Raw genomic sequence first — 23418 nt, 5'->3', positions numbered from 1 at the left:
TCTCATTTCTTTGTGTCCAATTTGGCAACACGATGGATTATCCATTAAACACAATCGTCTATTAATGAAACCTTTTCTGATGTCTATTTCTAAGAGTAAGATGAGCCGATTCATCTATTGCTAGGAGTAATTGGGAAGAGAAAAGGTAACTAGTTGACTTGCCAGCAGTCACGTGCACATGTGCAACATGAACTTTGAATTGCGCTTCACATTCTCAGCTGTTATCTAATCGCTCACTTGTCACCAGCTCTTTCCAAGAACGGAAGCCACTCAGGTGCTGCCCTGAAAGACAAAATGATAGCTATGAGACAATTTTTACAAAAAGCTGTCCCTTTTCATATCTGCTCCAAAATATAAGAAAAGCAGTCAGTCAATAAGATGTTATTTTCTAGATTTGCTTGAAATTAAATGCATTTTAATTTGCGAATCTCATTCAATAATTGGTTAAGGAAATATGTCCAAACGATGGCCCACTAGCCTGCTTTTATTGTCCCTCAGCAACGTATGAAAATATCATTGAATCGGCCCTAAAAGCTTAAAATCGGCCTACATTATGTTGCACTTCTCAGTTGTAACACTAGATAGAGCTAGTCACTTAGTGACTCCCCATAAGTTCAGGAGTCAAAACCTGACATGTTGAAATCAATGTACGAAACTAGAATTTTAGTTTTTTGTTTGATAAACTTATATAATACTTAATTTATCACATTTTTTTCAGTATTCTAAATATATACATTTGGGGGGGGGGGGGGGGCGAGCAACTTCAATGGCATCTTAATCTTAATTCCCTTGCCTAGTGGATGGCTCTTAGTAAATTTGCTGAATTAAAACGCAATGTCAGATGACAGCAGTAATTTATGATGTGTGACTGATTTATGGCAACATCTTACGGAGGACCACGGCTGCAAAAATTATGAATAAATACAAGTGAAAATAAAAATGACTGTGAATACAAAAAATAGAAATTAGACAAAAAAATAAATATGGAAATAAATAAATAATTAAAGTCAAAATAAAAATGAATATGAATACTCCAATAAAGTAAGAAATAAGGTTAAAACCGCCCCTTCATTTGAATTAGTCCTTTCATATTAATGCAATGACTATGAAAAACACACAAATACGAGAGCGCGAAGGGGTTTTATTTTTTGATTGATGTTTAATTCAATTTATATATTAATGTTTGCATTTATATTTATTTTTGTAACCTTATTTCTTATTTTATTCCTATATTCATTTTTTTTAAAATTATATTTATTTTTAAATCTAATTTCTTATTTTTGTATTATCTAGTCATTCTATTTTCGCTTGTATTTGTCTATTCATTTATTTTAGGGCTGTCAAAATTATCGCGTTAACGGGCGGTAATTAATTTTTAAAATTAATCACGTTAAAATATTTGACGCAATTAATGCACATGCCCCGCTCAAACAGATTAAAATGACAGCACAGTGTCATGTCCACTTGTTACTTGTGTTTTTTGTCTCCCTCTGCTGGTGCTTTGGTGCGACTGATTTTATGGGTTTAAGCACCATGAGCATTCTGTAATTATTGACATCAAGAATTGCGAGCTACTAGTTTATTTTTTGATTTAAAACGAAAACATTAGGAGGGGTTTTAATACAAAATTTCTATAACTTGTACTAACATTTATCTTTTAAGAACTACAAGCCTTTCTATCCATGGATCGCTTTCACAGAATGTTAATGTCATCTTGTTGATTTATTGTTATAATAAACAAATACAGTACTTATGTACAGTATGTTGAATGTATATATCCGTCTTGTGTCTTATCTTTCCATTCCATCAATAATTTACAGAAAAATATGGCATATTTTAGAGATGGTTTGAACTGTGATTAATTACGATTAATTTTTAAGCTGTGATTAACTCGATTAAAAACTTTAATCATTTGACAGCCCTAATTTATTTGTTTTTCATTTTGGCAGCTTTGGTCCTCATAACATCAGATTGTCCACTGTGATGTTGAGCGAAAAGTGGCTCTTAAATTTGGCCATTTTTAATGTATTGACCAAATCTAGCTGCAGTTACAAGTACAGTATATCGGTGTGAGTATATACGGTGGGGCAAATAAGTATTTAGTCAATCACCAGATGTGCAACTTCTCCTACTTGAAAAGATTAGCGAGGCCTGTAATTGTCAACATGGGTCAACCTCAACCATCAGAGACAGAATGTGGGAAAAAAAACTGAAAATCACATTGTTTGATTTTTAAAGAATTTATTTCCAAATTAGAGTGGAAAATAAGTATTTGGTATCTACAAACAAGCAAGATTTCTGGCTGTCAAAGAGGTGTTACTTCTTCTAACGAGGTCTAACGGTCTGCGGCTCGCTAGAGAGCATTTGGATGATCCAGAAGAGGACTGGGAGAATGTGTTATGGTCAGAAGAAACCAAAATAGGTAGAAATACAGGTTCTCGTGTTTGGAGAAGAAAGAATACTGAATTGCATCCGAAGAACACCATACCCACTGTGAAGCATGGGGGTGGAAACATCATGCTTTGGGGCTGTTTTTCTGCAAAGGGACCAGGACGACTGATCTGTGTAAAGGAAAGAATGAATGGGGCCATGTATCGAGAGATTTTGAGTGAAAATCTCCTTCCATCAGCAAGGGCACTGAAGATGAGACGTGGCTGGGTCTTTCAGCATGACAATGATCCCAAACACACAGCCAGGGCAACAAAGGAGTGGCTTCGTAAGAAGCATTTCAAGGTCCTGGAGTGGCCTAGCCAGTCTCCAGATCTCAACCCCATAGAAAATCTGTGGAGGGAGTTGAAAGTCTGTGTTGCCCAAAGACAGCCCCAAAACATCACTGCTTTAGAGGAGATCTGCATGGAGGAATTGGCCAAAATACCAGCAACAGTGTGTGAAAAGCTTGTGAAGAGTTACAGAAAATTTTTGACCTCTGTTACTGCCAACAAAGGGTACATAACAAAGTATTGAGATGAACTTTTGGTATTGACCAAATACTTATTTTCCACCATGATTTGCAAATAAATTCTTTAAAAATCAAACAATGTGATTTTCTGTTTTTTTTTCTTTTTCTCTTCCACATTCTGTCTTTCATGGTTGAGGTTTACCCATGTTGACAATTACAGGCCTCTCTAATGTTTTCAAGTGGGAGAACTTGCACAATTAGTGGTTGACTAAATACTTATTTGCCCCACTGTAGGTGTGTGTCTGTGAGTGGTTGTTCGTCTTCTTATGCCCTGTAATTGGCTGGCAACCGATTCAGGGTGTACCCTGCCTACTGCCCACAGTTAACCGGTATAGGCTCCAGCACTCACTACTTGTTGCGACGCTCTTGAGGAAGAGTGGCTCAGATGGGGAAATTGGGGAATGAATGAATAAAGCTAACGTGTGTTTAAGAACATTTATGAGCACGCTAAATTTCACCTTCTATTGTGCACCATTTCCTTTAAATTACACTCAGAACCCAAAATAAGGATGGAAGACATAAGCGTAAAATTTTCAAGCAATACCTTTTTTTTTTTCATTTATTCTTGGCTATTAGGTCGTTGCAGACATTTTGTCCCATCCATCAAATTTTAAATAATACACATGCATTATTCCAAAGGAATAGTCAGAGCAAATTTATTTCCTCTTTTTCTTGTTTTCATATTTTTCTAACATACTATGTCGTCAATGGCAGCCAATGACTTTGTGGTTATTCTGTCTGAGTGCTTTGCTGGTGGTAAGACAAAAAACTGGTTGCCCTTTCACCTCTTTGGCGCACGTGTTTCTGTGCCCAAGACCATCACCATGGTGATGACCAGTTTCTACATGGAAACATTCAAATGGTCCAACAAGTCCTTTTTCTTCATCTGATGTCTGCTCCACTTTTTATTGGAGAGGGCCAGCAACATTCCGCTCACCTACATTGAAGAGATGTTTTGTTAATAGTATTGCTCATACCATTTTAACATTCTATTAAAAATTAAATCAGGCATTATGACATGATTCTGAGAGAGTTTAATAGAAGTTGATCTTATTATTTTTCAAGGTTGAAATTGAATTGAAATCCGAATGGAGTTTGAAAGATGCTCCTTTTAAAAATCTATTCAAATTGATTCATTTAGCTGTCTTAAATATGAAATTAAAATCTCTATGCATTATTACCAAATATGGAATATTGGTGAAATTAGTTTGGTCTATTGTAAACTTACCCATTGTGGGGTTAAGAAAATTTTATCTTTTTGATGTACAATTATTCATTTGAACCTGAACTCGAATATAGATGTAGCCTTTCTATCATTTAGAATAAATATTCTGCTCACCACGTTTATCATTAAACTGGCTTTAGAAATACCAATTTATGTAGTCATTTATTAAATTATTTAAAAATAATAATTAAAAAAACATTACAATGTCTTTAAAATCTGTGCAAAACAAAATGATGTTCTGGTATTTTGAAAAATAATTTTTGACTCGTTCAACATTTTTATTCCAACATTTTTATTCTTTATTGGGCACTCATTACCTGTAATTCTCTTTTTTTTTTTTTCCAATTTAAATTTCTTTAAGTTTGTTTGGATTTCCATGTTATTAATTTAACGTTTTATTTATTTATAAAAATAGCTCAAAATAATATACGGAGATATATATAATTCAATAATGATTAATAAGAGAAAAAAAATTATCTTTATATGTGATACCTGGCATCTACATACAGTATGTGGACATCACATGTGAATGGACGGTAGTTCTTTATGAGGTTAAGCATTTTTAATGACCAAAAATAATCACTTGTCCTACAAAGGTTTAAACACCATTTCCTTCCAGTGGCTTGATCAAACCCTTAATGAAACTAGGAATTCATGCGGCAGTTTTTTTTTAGGAATTCATGCGGCAGTTTTTTTTTTCTTACCGTTTGCTCTTCTCATTTAAATTTAGTGAAAATTATGGCGATTCCCTAAGGAAAAAAATAGATTAATGCATGAAATTACATTCCAATTCCAGGTAGTCACCATGTGTATTTTTTTATGATGAACGGACTACACACACAATAATATATACAATGATCAGCGCAAGCTCCTGTAGTGTCAAATGCAGTTCAGACGCGTACTGATGCGTAATTGAACAAAAATGTTACAAAGATGCGTGACAGCAATTAACAGGCAGGAGGAGCATTCCTCGTAAAGATGATTGAACACACACACATACTGCAACACACACACAAGATCAAGTGCTTGTTGTCCCATAGATGAAAATGTGTCAAATTTTTCACTGGGTTGCTGCTGGACCTGCAACCTGCATTGTTCCCATTGTGACACTTTACAACAACCAATGACGGGATATTTCACACACCTCCCATACTGAAATTGCCACCTTTAATTTTTTTCCCCTTTGGCCCGTATTGATCACTGCAGCTTTCATGGCCACGGTAACCTCAGGCAGAGCAACCGTGATGATGATTCTGCAGGAGGTGGAGGCAGCGGCAGCTAAGAATAGAGCAGCCAATCAGAAAAGGGACGAAATTGCTGAGTCACACTCGTACTCACGTCTGGAGGGCGACTTCCCTCGCCGCGGTCCATTTATGTACATCCTTAGTGGCCATTTTAGTAGTTCCCCGGACTATAGCTGCTTTTTTTAGTGTCAATTAACTCCAGTGAGTTGCACATTTAATAATATTAACACTGCAAACTCTTGGTGGCCATATTTGTAGTTTTCTCCCCTATCAAGTTTCCACTTCATATAGTTGATCCTAACTAATTCCTAGCCATTGATGCGGATAGACGTCTGATCCATTTGAACAGTTCAGATTCAGAGTATGTGTTGTGCTAGTTAGTAAGTAGCCATGGATCATCATGTTCCAGTGTCATAAACAGAAACAGACATCCAATCCATTTTGACTCGGAGGTTTGGTAGTGATCATTTGCTGCCATGCAGCCCCCTGAGTTCAAATGGATCTGAATTCTATTGTTGGAAATGGCAGACAGTGAGTAAATTGACCACAACAAAGTGGCAGTGATTTGTTATTAGTACATTCATTACATGCACTTTTAGAGTCATTCCTACTTATGCGAAAATCATCTGGTAGCCATTTTTTCCCTCAAGCTTAATCAAAATAGCACAAAAGAGCATCGTCTGCCCCCTTCCTCCCTTGTCTACCATTTACAGCTCTCGGTACCGAGAAAGGGCAAGGAACATAAAAAAAGACTATATTATATATTAGATTATATTGTTGTATGTTATACACACCCCAGCTTCCACCTCTGAACCTGCTGCCCTCTGGCAGGTGCTACAGGGCCATCCATACCCGCCAAAACGGACTGAGAGACAGTTTCTACTCAACTCAAGTTTGCACTAAAATCTTACTGTCATTCCACTGCTAATGCCACAACATTGCCGTATGCATCTCACTGAGTAATAGGTTTTCAAACATCTGACTCAATCTGGTTACTGCATATGCAATTTTTGCACTGTTACTTAAATACAGTATCTATATGTATATGCACAAACTGTCATTTCCACAATCATATCAGGTCAGCCATCTACCATCTAATTGTCATGTACGCACTGTTGCGTTATATTAGCAATACATCACCATTTGCTGCTAGTTACATATCCACTTTATTCCCGATCTGTGTACATGCCTTATTGTACTTTTGCTGTTGTTTTATGTGGTGCATATTTTGTGGTTATGGCAAAGCTTTACATCTCGGTGTACTCTGTACAATGACAATAAAGGCTTTCTATTTCAGTTTATCAGCTCCTTGGTCTTTGTCGTATTTAGGAACAGGTTGATCTCCCTGGACCAACCACTTGAGTATTAAATAAGTATGTGAGGCAACAAGTATGTAAGAGACACTGATGTGACACTGTTTGATTTTTAAAGAATTTATTTGCAAATCATGGTGGAAAATAAGTATTTGGTCAATACCAAAAGTTCATCTCAATACTTTGTATTGTACCCTTTGTTGGCAATAACGGAGGCCAAATGTTTTCTGTAACTCTTCACAAGCTTTTCACACACTGTTGCTGGTATTTTGACCCATTCCTCTATGCAGATCTCCTCTAGAGCAGTGATGTTTTGGGGCTGTTGTTGGGCAACACGGACTTTCAACTCCCTCCTCACTCTGTGGCGTCAAAATGATAAGAACGGTGAGCAAAAATCCCAGAATCACACGGGGGGACCTAGTGAATGACCTACAGAGAATTGGGACCACAGTTACAAAGGCTACTATCAGTAACACAATGCGCCGCCAGGGACTCAAATCCTGCACTGCCAGACGTGTCCCCCTGCTGAAGAAAGTACACGTCCAGGCCCATCTGCGGTTCGCTAGAGAGCATTTGGATGATCCAGAAGAGGACTGGGAGAATGTGTTATGGCCATAACACATTCTCCCAGCTTGTGAAGAGTTACAGAAAACGTTTGGCCTCCGTTATTGCCAACAAAGGGTACATAACAAAGTATTCAGATGAACTTTTGGTATTGACCAAATACATATTTTCCAACATGATTTGCAAATAAATTCTTTAAAAATCAAACAATGTGATTTTTTTGGGACTGTTTTTCTGCAAAGGGACCAGGACGACTGATCTGTGTACAGGAAAGAATGAATGGGGCCATGTATCGAGAGATTTTGAGTGAAAATCTCCTTCCATCAGCAAGGGCATTGAAGATGAGACGTGGCTGGGTCTTTCAGCATGACAATGATCCCAAACACACAGCCAGGGCAACAAAGGAGTGGCTTCGTAAGAAGCATTTCAAGGTCCTGGAGTGGACTGGAGTCTCCAGATCTCAACCCCATAGAAAATCTGCGGAGGGAGTTGAAAGTCTGTGTTGCCCAACGACAGCCCCAAAACATCACTGCTTTAGAGGAGATCTGCATGGAGGAATTGGCCAAAATACCAGCAACAGTGTGTGAAAAGCTTGCGAAGAGTTACAGAATTTTTTTTTTACCTCTGTTACTGCCAACAAAGGGTACATAACAAAGGATTGAGATGAACTTTTGGTATTGACCAAATACTTATTTTCCACCATGATTTGCAAATAAATTCTTTAAAAATCAAACAATGTGATTTTCTGTCCCCCCCCCCCACATTCTGTCTCATGGTTGAGGTTTACCCATGTTGACAATTACAGGCCTCGCTAATATTTTCAAGTGCAAGAAATTGCACAATTAGCGGTTGACTAAAAACTTATTTGCACCACTGTATACTCTAAATATACACATTTTTTATTATACTTTGGGGAAAAAACATGTTTTACATGTATCTCTTTCTGATGCTAAATCTAAATAAATACATTGAACACACACAATTTTTTTGGGGGGGGGGGACTAAAAAAATGAGGGATCCCTGTACTAAAAGGATAAATAATCTTCTTGATTTCAATTACCTACAAACTCTCTGTGATGCAGTGCAGTCCTGTATGCATACATCTTAAGATTTGTGACAAGTTTATGATTTTTGCTCTTCAAAAAAAGGAAAAACTCGAGTGACAATCATGCAGTTAAATCTCGACCAATAGGAGGGCTCCTTTCCCCTGAGGGGGCGTGGCCGCATCCTCTCCAGTTTTGTTGCTTTTGATGTTTAGTGAACACATCAACTTTTGTTTGTAATTGACTTTGAAACTAATTGAAAGGGAAAGTATGGAAATGAATGAGAAGCTTCTGTTCTCTTGCCACTTATTTTCTCTCCATTTGGCACTCATGTTCCTCCTTCCTCTGCACCACTTATTCTCTCTCTCTTTCTCCCATGTTGGCATAGCCGCTCTCGCCCTCACCTCCTCCCCTCTCCTCCATTAGAAGAAAGAGCAGAGCAGAAGAGGACGGGACAGTTGAGGCAGCGCAAGAAAAAGAAGCAGCATCATGGACGTTTTCAAGAAAGGTTTCTCCATCGCCAAGGACGGTGTGGTGGCTGCTGCTGAGAAAACCAAAGCTGGCGTGGAGGAGGCCGCCGCCAAGACCAAGGAGGGGGTCATGTATGTTGGTGAGTAGGGAAAATCCAAAAGTTGCTTAATCATGATAGGAAATGAGTGCACTTTGATGGATTTCTTTCAAAAGAAAGAATACTGAAATATTTCGTGTGGTTCAGGGATCAGGGCAGTTGAAGTTTCCTAAATTAGAATTTTATTCATCTGTGGTGGCAGCAAAAGTGAGGTTTTGAAAATTCAAATGCAAGCGATGGAGATTAAGGTTTAGGATGGGACAGGGGGCAGTGTGTGTGTGTTGGGGGTGAGGCGTGCAGAGGAAGACAAGGCAACATTCTGGGTGTGGCTTGGGCTAGATTAAAAGTCTTATGGTTGTTTCAATATTAGAAATGGAAATACATTACAAATCCTTTATAGTTCTTACACAATAAAATATGGATTCATGATACATATTATTTAAGTCCTTCACAGCCATTGTCAGTGTTAGACATTCAATGCATTTGACCTGAGAAAGCCAGCTGCATAAATTGTTCATCAAATGTGGGCTGATAACCTAAATAAATAATAATAATAACTAGGCCTGCAAGCAGGACTGAACGGGCCCTCGCAATCTAGCGCAACTCGGACGTCACGCAACTCGGACTGTGTGCAGGTCAGGGTGGTGGCAGATCCTCCTCTCTAATCATCTCATTAGAACCTAACATGCTCGAAAGTCGCCTATTTACATTCCCACACCAAAGAGATAAAAACCCCTATTGGAGAGAGTACTACAAAAAAGGAGCCACTACTGAGCTGTGCAGTCAAGCCCTTATTCAAAACCAAAATTAATCTTCTAACTGGGCCAATTCGACCAAGTGTGCCAACTATTGTGGCTCTATAAGCTCCCTGAGTCTCTGAAAAAAAATATTTCCTTTAAATGGCGAACAAAGGGTCGTCACGGCAACAGACAGAGACACGTGGACATGGGCCGTAAAAAAGTATTTTAATAGGTCTTGAAACTACAATGACCAACATGAAAAGAACTGGACATGTTTTGGAAAAACGAGTGACTTTCTATCGCCACTAGTTGGCGCTGTAGGGTTGATGCAAATGACCCCTACAAGGCCCTTCAGGGTATGACTCTCAACAAGCACGGGAAGTTTGGCGCAGATATCTTGTATATCTGCCGAGTTATGACTGTTCAAAGTTTTTGGAGAGAAAAATTGTTGACAGTCATTTTCACTTTCCTGTTTGGACCCCTCCGCTTCAACGAAACTTCAATATTTTTCATCAGGAACCTGAAGACAGGTCTTAAGGTTTCCCTTATGCAGGTTTGAGGTAGATTGATTTTTTCCCTTTAGAGGAGGAGTGTGTCCCGTAAAAAAGGGCATTTCCTGTTCCCACTAGGAGGCGCCAGGCACAAATGATAAATTTTCAATCCAGTCCTGCTCAGGCTGGTATACCTCACACACATGGCAGATTTAAAATAGATTGAACGTTGTATGAGGGAGCTATCAGTCATTTTCCGAATTCGGTGTTTTGGCGAAACAATGGAAGAATTTGGCGCCCCGCCCAGGTCAGGCCCGTGAATGAAAACACACCATTTTTATAATTTAAGATTTCATATGCCTCATGAACAGTCTCACCAATTTTGAGAATGATCAAACTAATTCCCTAGGTGCCAAGGTGTAAAATGTGCACACTGTAAATCGATAAAAAGTTCACATTCAATCCAAAATACCCGATTTCCTGTAGGATTTGGAATGTGTGTGCAAGAGACTTTTTGGAGCAGTTTTGCACAAAGTTTTGACTCTCCAAATTTCATCACTCTATGTTAGAAAAACCTAAATGGAGAGGCCTTTTTGAAAATTTCAAGGGGGCGCCACTGAGCCATTTTGTTAAATTGTTTCGTAACGTTGCAAGATTATCGAACGTTATCCAAAGCCGCATGTATGTGCAAATTTTGGTGAGTTTTTATGCATATTCAAGCCTCCAAATGTAAACTCTTACTGTGAACCCATGAAAATTTCACATTCGATCCAAAATACCCGATTTCCTGTTGGATTTGGAATATGGGTGCAAGAGACTTTTTGGAGCAGTTTTGCATAAGGTATCTACTCCCCAAATTTCCTTGCTCTATGTTGAAAAAACCCAATAGGAAAGGCCTTTTTTAAAACTTCTTTCTGTCGCCACTAGTTGGCACTGTAGAGTTGATGCAAATGACCCCTACAAGAACCTTCAGGGTATGACTCTCAACAAACACGGAAAGTTTGGCGCAGATATGTTGCATATCTGCCGAGTTATGACTGTTCAAAATTTTTGGCGAGACAAATTGTTGACGGTCATTTTCACTTCCAGTTTGGACCTCTCCGCTTCAACGAAATCTCAATATTTTTCATCAGGGACCTGAACACATGTCTTGAGGCTCCCCTGAAACAGGTTTGAGGTCAATAGATTTTTTTCCCTTGGAGGAGGAGCCTGTCTTGTAAAGAAGGCCATTTCCTGTTCCCACTAGGGGGCGCCAGGCCTAATGGGTAATATTTCAATGCAGTCGTGTTCAGGCTGGGATATCTCATATACATGCTAGAAATGAAAAAGATTGAACGTTGTATCACGGAGTTTTTAATCATTTTCTGAATTTGGTATTTTGCCCAAAAATGGCCGACTTTGGGACCACGCCCAGGCCAGACCCTTGAATGAAAACACACCATTTTGAAAACTTAAGATCTCATAGGTCTCCTGAATAGTCTGACCAATTTTGAAGACGATCCAACTTTATCCTTCAGCGACAAGGTCTCAAATGTAAATCGATAAAATTTCGCATTTGACCCAAAATTTCCAGCTTCCTGTTGGGTTTGGAATATGGGTGCAAGAGACTTTTTGGAGCAGTTTTGCACAATGTATCGACTCGCCAAATTTCATCGTTCTACGTTGAAAAAACCTAATAGGAAAGGCCTTTTTGAAAATTTCAAGGGGGCGCCACTGAGCCATTTTGTTAAATTTTTTTGTAGATTATCAAAATTTACGCAAAGTTGAATGTATGTGCAAATTTTGGTGAGTTTTCGTGCATGTTCAAGCCTCCAAACGTAAACTCCAACTGTGAACCGAAAAAATTTCACATTCGATCCAAAATACCCGATTTCCTGTTGGATTTGGAATATGGGTGCAAGAGGCTTTTTTGAACAGTTAGGCATAAGGTATCTACTCCCCAAATTTCATTGCTCTACGTTGAAAACCTGAGAGGAGAGGCCTTTTTGAAAATTTTAAGGGTCAAGGGGGCGCCACTGAGCCATTTTTTGACATTTTTTCAAAACGACGCAAGATTATCGAAATTTACGCGAATCTGCACGTATGTGCAAATTTTGGTGACTTTTCGTGCATGTTCAGGCCTCCAAATTGGCCATTTTCATTTGCCATGAAGAAAGAAGAATAATAATAATAATAATAATAATAATAATAATCCTTTGCATTACAATAGGGCCTTCGCACGTCTAGTGCTCGGGCCCTAATAATAAACAGTCTGCTTAAACTAAAAGAAACCAGGAAACCTTCACAGGACAAGGGGCTATAGGTAAATGACCCTTTAGAATTCATAACTGGTCTCTCCTACGTCAGTCGGATATGTGCACAATTATCTTGAGATCATGACTTTAAATATGAACATGAAATACTTGAAAAGACTACAAGAAGATTTGTATAAAACTTGGTCTTCAACAATCCAAATTACATACACTGTAATTGTTTGTGTGGTAATGACTTAGATCAACTTTTGGATTATCCCTGTGATTTAGATGACTAACTGAACAAAATATATCACTCATTTATGCAAAAATTCCGAAATTGCGGCTTTTGAAGTCATGTGGTGTTAATGTGATGTTTTTTAAGATACACTCCGCCGTGATGCAGATTTTTTGCTTGGACTCGAGGAAAATGACTTGAGATACTGAAGTCACCATTGACATAAATTTTACTTCCTATTCATCATACATATTTTCTATTCGCAAAAGTAAATTTGCTGAGTAACTTCCTTATGACAGAAATGGAAGTGTATTTCATGTCAATAACTGCTGCAAAAACAAAATATATCAATGTTTTCAATGTCAGCGTGAGTAAAAAAAAAAAACATTGAAAATTAGAAATTATAACAAATGATCACAGTCTAACACTCACCATCTGACTTATTTTTCGTTGCAACGGTTCACAGCTCAGCTAAATAGAAGCTACTTTAATACTACAGTGAAACCCAATGGACACAAGAAGGAACACAGCATAACAAGTGAATGTGTGGGTTATGATTTTTTTTTTTTTTTTTTAATTCAGAGAACAATGATGGCCTCAAAAATCTGAGAGCAGACACACAGTGGCTTTTTGTTCCTGAGATTGTTTTTCCTGCTTGTAACCTTGTGATGTAACACAAAGATTGTTGATGATAATAAAGAAGCCATGATCTGTAGGTAAACAATTTTGCTTAAATTAATGGTTTTATAGGGCAAGTGACTATTTTTATGATTAAAAAAACCTAAAAAAGAACTGGCATTCACATGTGGACATCACACTTCCATGTAGACCACAATATTAACATTTGGTATTGTACAAGAGTGACAGACATGACCTAAAATATGATGTCCACATACAGTGGTACAAAAAAACTTTGGCACCCATGATTTTCATTCATAAATCATTGGATATATGGATCAGCAACTTTGTTTAGATATAGCACCAAAAAAACCTGATGGACAGAGAAGCACAGGGGTGTCCAAACCGTTCCTCAAGGGCCGCTGTGGTCCTGGTTTTTGTTTCTTCTGATCGAGCACAGACCATTTAACCAATGAGGTTTCTGCTAAAACGAGCAGGACCTGACTACAATCAACTGATTACACTTGTAAGAGACTAGATTGGGGCAAAGGTGTCATCCTTTTTTGTTTGAAAGAAATCCTGCACCCGCTGCAGCCCGATGTGGAATAGTTTGGGGACCACTGGGGTAGCATTTCAACCTTGAAACTAGGTTAATCAGACTAACGGAAGATGTGCAATATACAGCAAAACAAAATTACACTGCTGCAAAAATGTGTGTTCCCTTCATTTCCTATTTTGTTTATCTTAATACCTGTAACTTTTGAGCACTGGTTAATTGGAAACAAAAATTGGCACGGCATCCTTGAACCGCATAGAAAGATGCGTGCACTCATGAGAACATGGTATTTTTGAATCTCCAGCAGAGTGCCAACATGGGGGCCTCAAAACAGCTGTCGCAGGACTGGAATGAAAAGATAACTCAAAATAATAGTTTAAAGGGATCTTCTGACTTAATTGTAGGCTCTAATAAGCCACAATTTTTCTCTTTTATGAAAATATGTTATTAGAGACATACAGTGGTACCTCGACATACGATCGCTTCGAATCACAATCTTTTCGACATCCGATGTAAAATTTGACTCTCCATTTGTTTCTACATCCGACGACATGCTCGAAATGCGACGATTTTTGACAGCGCCGCAGTTTCTTTGCTCTGCTGGAAGACGGACGCACGGCTGATTTTCTTGAGAGAAATCAACACTGGATCCAAAAAGGTTAGTGCAGGTGGAGAAAAAAAGAGAAGGTGACTCTTACCATCGATGATAGAAAAATATAAGCATGGTGTGTGCATCCATGAACTGGGTCGACAATATGGCCGTCGAATGTTGATCTCGGCTGGCGGTCCTTCTCCGTTCACCAGTCTTTATATGTTAAGGTGACAATTGTTATTATGGTAACATCGCCAAAGAAATCGCCAGCTTCGTCAATTATTCCATCAACTTGTGCAACACCGACGCCAGCATCAAAACAGAAAGTAAAATTGAACTGCGCTCTCTTGCTCACAGTCACGTCAGCCCAGCGTTGCGTTCAGGTACAGCAAAAAAAGTTCGCCACATTGCAACCCGATTCGTTACATTATTACAGGTATTACTATTACTATTATTATATTCCGATTTTTATTCATAATTTCTTTGTTTTGCTCTATGTAATTGCTATTTGTAATAGTAACAGAAGTATTTATTAAGGATTTAGTGTAGGTTTTTTTAGCTGTGGAACGAATTAATGGAATTATAATGCATTCCTATGGGAAAATCCTGCTCGGCATATGACCATTTTGACTTACAAACAAGGTCCTGGATCGAATTAACTTTGTATGTAGAGGTACCACTGTATATTATTGCCACTGATTTAAAAACAATAATATTTAGTACATGTTTTGACCTACGGAGGGCGCCATGTTTTACGCGCCCAATACATGCTGGGGGTGATGACGCAGTTGGCCTGGACTAGAAAAATAGCTGTGCTAGCTAGCAAGCGAAGCTAGTATGACGACTGCCATGATTTTGTCACATTCTGCTGCTGGTCAGATTGTTTTGTTACAGAGATGTGAGATGACTTCGCAAAGTCATACCTGCATCCAATTCCAGCTCATCAGCAGTGTTTTTAAACCGATCCTAGGCGGCTTGTATTGACTTGCTGCCATTTGACAGTTTGTATATTCCTTCGTTGTTGGTTGCATCATTGCCTTTTTTTTCCCTTTGTCTGCCTGTCACCACGGTTTTTCCTCGTTTTTTTTTTTTTTTTTTTTTTTTAATTGATCCCGACCTGCTGTCACAGACCCTTTTTGTGTCTCCCTTATCCCAATCGCGTGTTTTTTGTGTGTGTTCAATAAGCCCTTTCACGCAATCCCTATGTTATTGTTGTCTGCTTGCTGTCTCAAGTAAGCTGCGTTTTTTAATTCCGTGGTCAAGCCAGCCGCATTTTCTTTTCTGTTGCGTTTCCCTAGCAGGTTTTGGTGCACAGATAGACAGCGTGTGTGTGTCGTGATTGCCTTATAAGGAAAATCATGAATGTATCATCACGCTGAAATCCCGCTGGAGACTTTCATTTAATTGCTTTTGCTGATCATTTTGTGAAATATTGACAGTGCAGTCCTGCTCATCACTTTTCCGCTCGGGTTCAAATTGGAAGGGCAGAACTGATGATATGTTTGTGTAGCTAACGAGTGACACTGTGGAAGAACGGCAGCGCTGCCCCGTGACGTCACCGCCCAAAGTGCATTGCGTCGTCAACAACAATGACGACCTACTAGTTAAACTAAATTTTCAAATTTTACTAAAACGAAAACATATCAATCAATCAATTAATCTCATAAACCCATACTAACATTTATCTTTAGAGAACTACAAGTCTTTCCGTGGTTCCCTTCATGGGAAAGCTACAAAAAGCTACCACTTACATTTCAGCAGCCAGTTTCTACTGTTAGAAACATAAGTAGAAATAAAAGACTACAAACACTTATTAAGGCCAGAAGAGTCAAGCAAAGAAAAATATCAAAATGCCAAGGCGAAAGATACTGTGAATGGTCAAAAACAACCCAGAGACCACCACCAAAGGACTACAACATCATTTTGTTGCAGATGCTGTCCCTGTGCACCGTTCAATAAATCTGCACTTTGCACAAGGAAAGAATGTAAAGAAAAGTGCACAAGTGCCACAAACAGACACATTTGTGGGATGCAAAAGCATATTTGGATAAGACAGGTTCATTTTGGAACAGGGTAATGTGGATTTTTTTTTTTTGTTTTTGTGATGAGATATTATGCATAGTGATGAAAGAACATTGCATTCCAAGAAAATCTCTTGCTACTTACATCGGGGAATCCTTTTAAAAATGAGGGTAAATTAAACTAAGTTTACATTTTTCTCAATTCAATAAAAGATAATTTATTATTAACTCATTGCCTGCCATTGACAGCAACAGACTTGCTGTCAATGCTGATCTTTCAGTGCCATTGAGGGCAGGGCTTGATTTGCGATCATCTATTGCTAGCCTTTCCCAGACAAAATGGGTTGGACATCTCACGCCGTCAATGACAGCCAATAAATTACAGTAAATCTGTGCCCTATAATCTTTAATTATTTTTGCTTGTTTTAAAGACCACTTTCACAGAGGTATATACAGTATGCATTGCAACACATTTATAAAATATATTTCATTCTTTCATCTCCTCATTCTTCCCATACTGCCACTGAATGGCAGTGTAATCCGGTAACATCATTAATAATTCATTATCTCTCAAGCTAACGAGGGAAAGTGGTTCACCGAACCAACATGTGTGGTTCATAAAGCCGTCCTAAATTCCACATTTGCACACTTGTCATCTGCTTATTGATGTTTCTTCCAGGAAACAAGACGATGGAGGGCGTGGTGACCGGCGTCAACACAGGTACAAACTAATAGATTTTGTCATACAATAGATACATATACTTGAGTAGGCAATCTTCGGCATGCATATTCACATTGTAATTTGATACAAAAAATTTGAGAGGATGCCAATCGATCGGGTCCGATCACGTCATTTTCAATGTATCGGAATCGGCAAAAAAATATCGGACATGCCATTTTTTTTAATATATATATATATATATTCGAATTAAATCGTTTTCTAATTGTATTTAACGTTACAGACATAATATGCTACACTCATCCAGAGTCTTTAGTTTAGGCTTAAGGTAGGGTTATCAAATTTATTCCATTAACGGCGGTAATTAATTTTTAAAAAAATGTATCACGTTTAAATATTTAACTCAATTAACGCATGCGCTGCACAACCCACTTACGCATTGTCGCGTTCAATCTATAATGGCGCCGTTTTACCTATATATAGAGCTTAAGGCAGCGCAAAATGAGAAAAGTGAATTTTGGCAGCAATTGGCCTTTTTTAATTGGCTAAAGCCTTACAATCCCTCTCCCTACGATTAGGAATATCGTGGGAAGCAATGTGGGGAAGAAAGGAAGTAATTGATCTTTTTCTTAACACCCTCTATTATGTCCCTACGCAGAGAAGATATATCAATTGGTACAACTACGCACAGTCATGGTTGCACTTCCCATCATGCATTTGGGCAGTTAACAGTTAAATGGCTACAGTATCATTTACTGAAAGCTCAACAAATACACTAGATGGCAATATTTAGTCACAATATACAAAGTCACATTTAGAATTACAAGTCTTTCTATCCGTGGATCACAGAAAGAATGTTAATAATGTAAATGCCATCTTGAGGATTTATTGTCATAATAAACAAATACAGAACTTATGTACTGTATGTTGAATGTATATATTCGTCCGAGTTTTATTCATTTTTTTCGTAATGCATTGCCAAAATGTATATGATCAGGAAAAATTATTGGGAATGATTGGAATTGAATCGGGAGCAAAAAAAATGCAATCGGATCGGGAAATATCGGGATCGGCAGATACTCGAACTAAAACGATCGGGATCGGATCGGGAGCAAAAAAACATGATCGGAACAACCCTACAAAAAATCTTTAGAGACATATCGGGTTTATTGACTTGGAAGTAATAGGATTCAATACGATGTGGAAACAAGGCAATAAGGAGATATTATAGATATCAAAAGCAAATATAGTTGTATTTTTAAATTACATAATTATTAATTGTTGGAAGGAGGGACCTTGAATTTGGAGGTGGAAGATTAGTCTTGGTAAAGTAAAAAAAACAGTTATGGAAGTATGAAACTGCTTGTTTTAACCTCTGTTTTTGGAAAAAGGACCAAACAACAACATTTCTTAACCATTTCCTTTTGTTATTTTTGGGGGGGGAGGGGGGGGGGGACCTTGAAAGGATTGCCCTTCATCGGCAATGTCATTTAGCGAAAGCCGTGACTCTACAGCATCGGAATCGTTTAGCTTATTACCATTTCCAAGATGACAAAGCAAGGGTGTAGGTTTGGTCTCAACATTGCTATGGACGATATAACAGCATAACTTGCATGTACAGTTTTTGCTGTGAACAGGACATTAATAAGACCAAACAGATTCGTTGAATTGAGGTCAGGGCTACATTTCTCATGAATATGACCCTAATTAATTGATAGGCTAAATGATCAATGCAAAATACATCTGTATTGACTTATACTAACTTTCATATGTATTGGCTGAGGTTAAACTTCCAGAAAAAATATCTGGATTTAATTAGAATATTTATATTTCAGTATTTGAACATAACTCCAATTATATTAAAATACACAATACATACAAACTTGTTAATAATCTCAACTATCCAGGAATGCAAAAAATAAACATTTGTCATAAGACCACTCAACATTGTTGAGAAATTAATATAACGTATATATAATATATGAATAAAATATAACTGAAAAAACCTCATGTCAGGGAATAACAAAAATAAATAAAAGTTCAGCCTTCAGGTAAGACACTACTGCTATGGCCACAAGCACAGCCAAACTCAACAAACAATGAAAGCTCCATTGGGCTGCTTTAAAACCACATAAAATAAAAATGAAAATTGTGGAGAAAGGGGTAAGCTTCGGTTAACTACTTTTCTCACAGTTTAACGTTAACAGTACAAAATACATACAGGAGGACCTCTCTAAGCAGATTCCTACTCAAGTTTTGCAGGTTACCAAATTTACACAGTTTAATGTTATGATAACGCTTATACAGGTCGGACTTTCAGTAGCAAAATTAGTGACGTGTTCCCCACCTCCACAACATTGATGTCTTTTTACATTACATACAATGACTGCTGCAGCTGCTGCTGGCCGAAAAACTTTCGAATATCACTCTACTTCGAAGGGGGCAGAGGAGGCAGCATGGGGCTGTGAGTGGATGTGTGTGTCTGTGGGGGGAGGTGGGGGTGCCAAGTGCCATTTGAGGGGAAAAACGGACTGGCACACTCAGCAGTAAAAAGGGGTAAAGGGTAAAGTGGTAAGTCTGGGAAAAAAAATGAAAATAATTCACTTAAAAATGTTAGGGTCAATTCTATCCTTACAACATATGGGGAGACAATCTAAATTACCTATATAACTGAAGTTCATATAATGCAAATAAGGTTGCTTCAAAGGTGGTGGGGACAATTTGAGTATCCTTAAAAGTTGGTAGTGATTTGTCCCCACCGTCCTTATGCAAACCTACGCCATTGTGACAAAGGGATTCTTATGTATATAACTCATCAGTTAAATGAATAATTGTTTTGGTACACGAGCTGAGTACCATTAAGGACACAATATAATCAATAGGAAAAAATGACCGTACTAATTTCCTTCCAGTGTCCCAAAAGACAAATGAGCAAGCCAACATTGTGGCCGATGCTGCCGTAACTGGGGCCAACGAGGTAGCTCAAGCTACGGTAGACAGCGTGGAGAACGCCGCCTTATCCACCGGATTCGTCACTGTGGTGAGAAATGACAAATTTATGCATATTTTTCTTGTTGTTCAAAATTTTGTTGTACCAGTTGTTGATGGAATATACTGTAACTCGATGTGAAGAAAAATACCCGGCCTACACAATTCTCATATGAGAGGACTTTGAAAGTCGTCACTGACCAATTGCTCTTTATTTCTATTTATTTCTGGGCTGGATGGAAACAGGAGGAAGGGGTACCAGCGACCGAGGAGGTGCCTGATTGTTTGGATGAATGACTGACTGATTGCATGGCATGAGTCTGTGGCAGCTCGCAAATTATGACGCTGCTGTCCATTAATGCTTTTGCACTGTAACAGCTCTAATCGGAGTCACTTTAATAATTCACTTTAAAAGAAACTCATGCTTGCGGGGGATTCATGATTTTTACTCGGTAACTAAGTGTGTTCCTCCAAAGTATTGCATATATACAGTAAGAGCATAGCAGATGTTATCAGTTTATGACATATTTTTTTAAAAAAAGAAGAAAAAAAAAGTGATGTTTGTCATGCCTTTGATACCACCTAATGTTTGAGCCATTAACAGTTGTCAGGTGTATTTTAATGTTGACTAATCTTTGGATAATGTTTGCAGCATGTGCCTTAATCTGCTTCCAACCGTGGCTAATCGACGTTTTCCTTTAACTAACATCATCTTGTGTCATTCTCACTTTCGTAACAACGTAAATAAGCTTTTTAGTATGATTTTGCTGAAAAAAAAAACTCCTACAATTTTACTCCCATTTACTGACACCCAAACCGACAGAGCTGCAGCCCCTGATGTTAATATGTATTTATTTTAATGTATTTATCTGAATTTATTTCATTCTATTTTGTCGTGCTTGTCAGTGTGACACCCCTGAAAAGGATTCAGCGGTGTCGTGTGCATGTTTTAAAAAATTCAGCCCCTGGAGCGAGTTTGACTGAACAACATGGAATTTGTTCGGCCTATTCATCACAAGAAGACCTTACGAGAAATAAATAACTGAATTACTTCCTAAATTATTTCATATGCTCCTAAATATTCCAACTAAATATGAATCAAGAGTGATTTTTGAAAACTCAGCTCTCAAAGCCACAAGAAATATGGTAGGTGTGTCCAGTACAGTACATAGTAAATCCAGCAAATCCAGTTGCTACCAAATGTAATCCCTTTACAGTATTTAATGTTTCAAATTACAATATTTAAATTATGTATGAGTGGCATAGGGCAGGGAACTTTAATGACTCCTTATAAAAACACAGAACTCTAAAATCTCCAATACTAAAGAACGGAACAGTTGAGTCACCAGCGGAATGCTGTAACAAAGAACAAAGAGTTACTTTGTGAAAACCCGTTATGAATATACAGTAGATGTAGGTGGAAGAAAATGGCGGCGGTCACATGACCACTGTGTTCTGTTTCCTGCAGGATGACGGTCCAAAGACAAATGAAGAACAGACCGAACAAGCTGCTCAGTAGGTGAGTTTTTCATTAAAAATCTTAAAAAATATATAATGTAAAAATTAAACTAATCACATAAAAAGTTGAATGTGATGATCTTTTCTGTCCCGCTCGCCTGTCAGCAGTGACATCCTGTTGCTGCCTGTCCGATGAGGAGAAAGACCAATCCCCGCCTTTCCCTCGTGTTGTCATGGCTACACTTCCTCAGCATTACGCCCTTGCCCCACACAGCTCTCGGCTGATTGGTCAGTGTGTAGAGTGACATCACTCAGGCTCAACTTTGCTGCCTCAAGCATCCAATCATAAGGATGGAAGTCAAAGTCGAAGCCAATGCCTTTAGCCATGCATGTCGCTTTGCCATGAAACAGAAACACACACATCATGATTTAATCACCACGTACACTTAACAAACTTATATGCAGTCAATGTCGCTGATATTAACTGAGCTTCAGTGCTACTTTCTTTTATAAAATTGTTGAAATGAAATAAAGATACCTTTAACGTCTGAATGTGCTTATTTTCCGGAACTTTTATTTTGGTGTTGTTTCAAATAATGTACGAAGTTACACGACTAGTAAAAAACAGATGTGCAGTAGTCATTGACAGTTCCAAACAGCATTACATTGCCATACTGCATGATGAAACTTTGCAAGGTGTAAAGAATGAACAACTAAAATCGAAGAGGGGCACACAAAAAAGGTAGGTAGGTACTAGGCCTGCACAATTTATCGTCTGAATATCGCCATCGCAATGTGCGTATGTACAATAGTCCAATTGCAAAATGTGCGATTATTTTTTTGGGGACACGTAAACTTTTGGTTTGCTTCACAAAACTGCTTCCTGTATCCCTTTTATATACAGCAATCTTGATCATTTGCAGATAAACCCCCTTAGCCTGGATTAAACAAATTATGTATGTATTAAGGGTGTAACGGTACGGGGACGTACCGAACGAGTTTCTGACAGAATGTAAAGTGCTGTCAAATTTAGCGCGTTAACGGGCGGTAATTAATTTTTTAAATTAATCACGTTAAAATATTTGACACATTTAACGCAAGCGCGGAATGCCCGCTCATGCTTCCCATAATCCCACTGTTACGTCCCACGGACGGCTGCTAAGGACGTAACATAAAACGAGCCACGCACACAAGTTGCAAGTGGACACAAATTTATTCACACAAGTCGAACTCGCAATGAACAAAATATACAAAATGCGGAAGAAGCTGGCTTCAGCGTAAGCCCAGGCCAAAACAACAAACAAAATGAAACTACACTTGAACCCCACCCGCTAAGTAAACCCTGATCGTAAAAAAAGAAAAAACAATACAGCCACTACCCTGGCTTCTACACTAAACAAAACGGGTTGAACGAAAACGGCAGTTTACCTCTACTGCTGCGGTGCTCTTATTTACAGTGGTGAACAAAAACGATCCAATAACGAATGAACACAAAATACCTCACCGAAAAAGCGTGAGTGTAACAAAATAGCGATCAAATGCACAGTTGAATGAATGGCGAGCAAACAGCTGGCGAGGAGGTACGCAGCACATATGCTGTCAAATGCGAAGTTGAGAACTCTGAGTGTTGACTGTAAAATGACGAGCGGTCAGATGACTTTTGTTAACGCTGCCTTTACTTGGTTAACAAGACTCAGTCACAATACAACACACACGTGGGTATGCAAGCTCAAACAACGGCCTAATAGTATTACCCAGAGCCGTATTACCGTGTATCGGATTAGCTGCTGTAAAGCAAGTGTCATTATTGCTGCAAATGTAAACAAAGCGCTGCGTAATGGATACATGTCAGACAGTGGCTAGTTCGGGTGGCCCGTCAGCGGCGGTGAC

The 23418-nt window shown here is 38.4% G+C and overlaps 1 protein-coding gene across 4 annotated transcripts; it reads left to right on the top strand.

Moving 5' to 3' along the window:
• The first annotated feature begins 8686 nt into the window (after positions 1 to 8686).
• LOC130923162 (gamma-synuclein-like) lies at positions 8687 to 22080 on the top strand. 4 transcript variants are annotated; one of them, XM_057848670.1, is made up of 6 exons: positions 8687 to 8958; positions 17083 to 17124; positions 19995 to 20122; positions 20317 to 20343; positions 21539 to 21589; positions 21697 to 22080. In XM_057848670.1, exons 1-5 carry the CDS (start codon positions 8838 to 8840, stop codon positions 21587 to 21589), a joined length of 369 nt encoding a protein of 122 aa, XP_057704653.1. In that variant the 5' UTR covers positions 8687 to 8837; the 3' UTR covers positions 21697 to 22080. The 4 variants fall into 4 exon arrangements, with proteins under 4 accessions (XP_057704653.1, XP_057704652.1, XP_057704655.1 ...); XM_057848669.1 differs by having other exon boundaries at positions 8690 to 8958; positions 21694 to 22080; XM_057848672.1 differs by lacking the exon at positions 20317 to 20343 and having other exon boundaries at positions 8693 to 8958.
• Positions 22081 to 23418: the final 1338 nt, after the last annotated feature.

This window comes from Corythoichthys intestinalis, chromosome 10 (genome assembly GCF_030265065.1).
Source record: "Corythoichthys intestinalis isolate RoL2023-P3 chromosome 10, ASM3026506v1, whole genome shotgun sequence".
Lineage (NCBI taxonomy): Eukaryota > Metazoa > Chordata > Actinopteri > Syngnathiformes > Syngnathidae > Corythoichthys > Corythoichthys intestinalis.
The sequence above is the reverse complement of the archived record's forward strand: the minus strand, read 5'-3'. Positions and strand labels throughout refer to the sequence as shown.

Coding starts and splice junctions, on each gene's coding strand:
- LOC130923162 (XM_057848670.1), top strand. CDS start 8,838: ATGGACGTTTTCAAGAAAGGTTTCTCCATCGCCAAGGACGGTGTGGTG. Junction 17,125..19,994: donor GGTGACCGGCGTCAACACAG/GTACAAACTAAT, acceptor ATTTCCTTCCAG/TGTCCCAAAAGACAAATGAG. Junction 20,123..20,316: donor CCACCGGATTCGTCACTGTG/GTGAGAAATGAC, acceptor GGATGGAAACAG/GAGGAAGGGGTACCAGCGAC.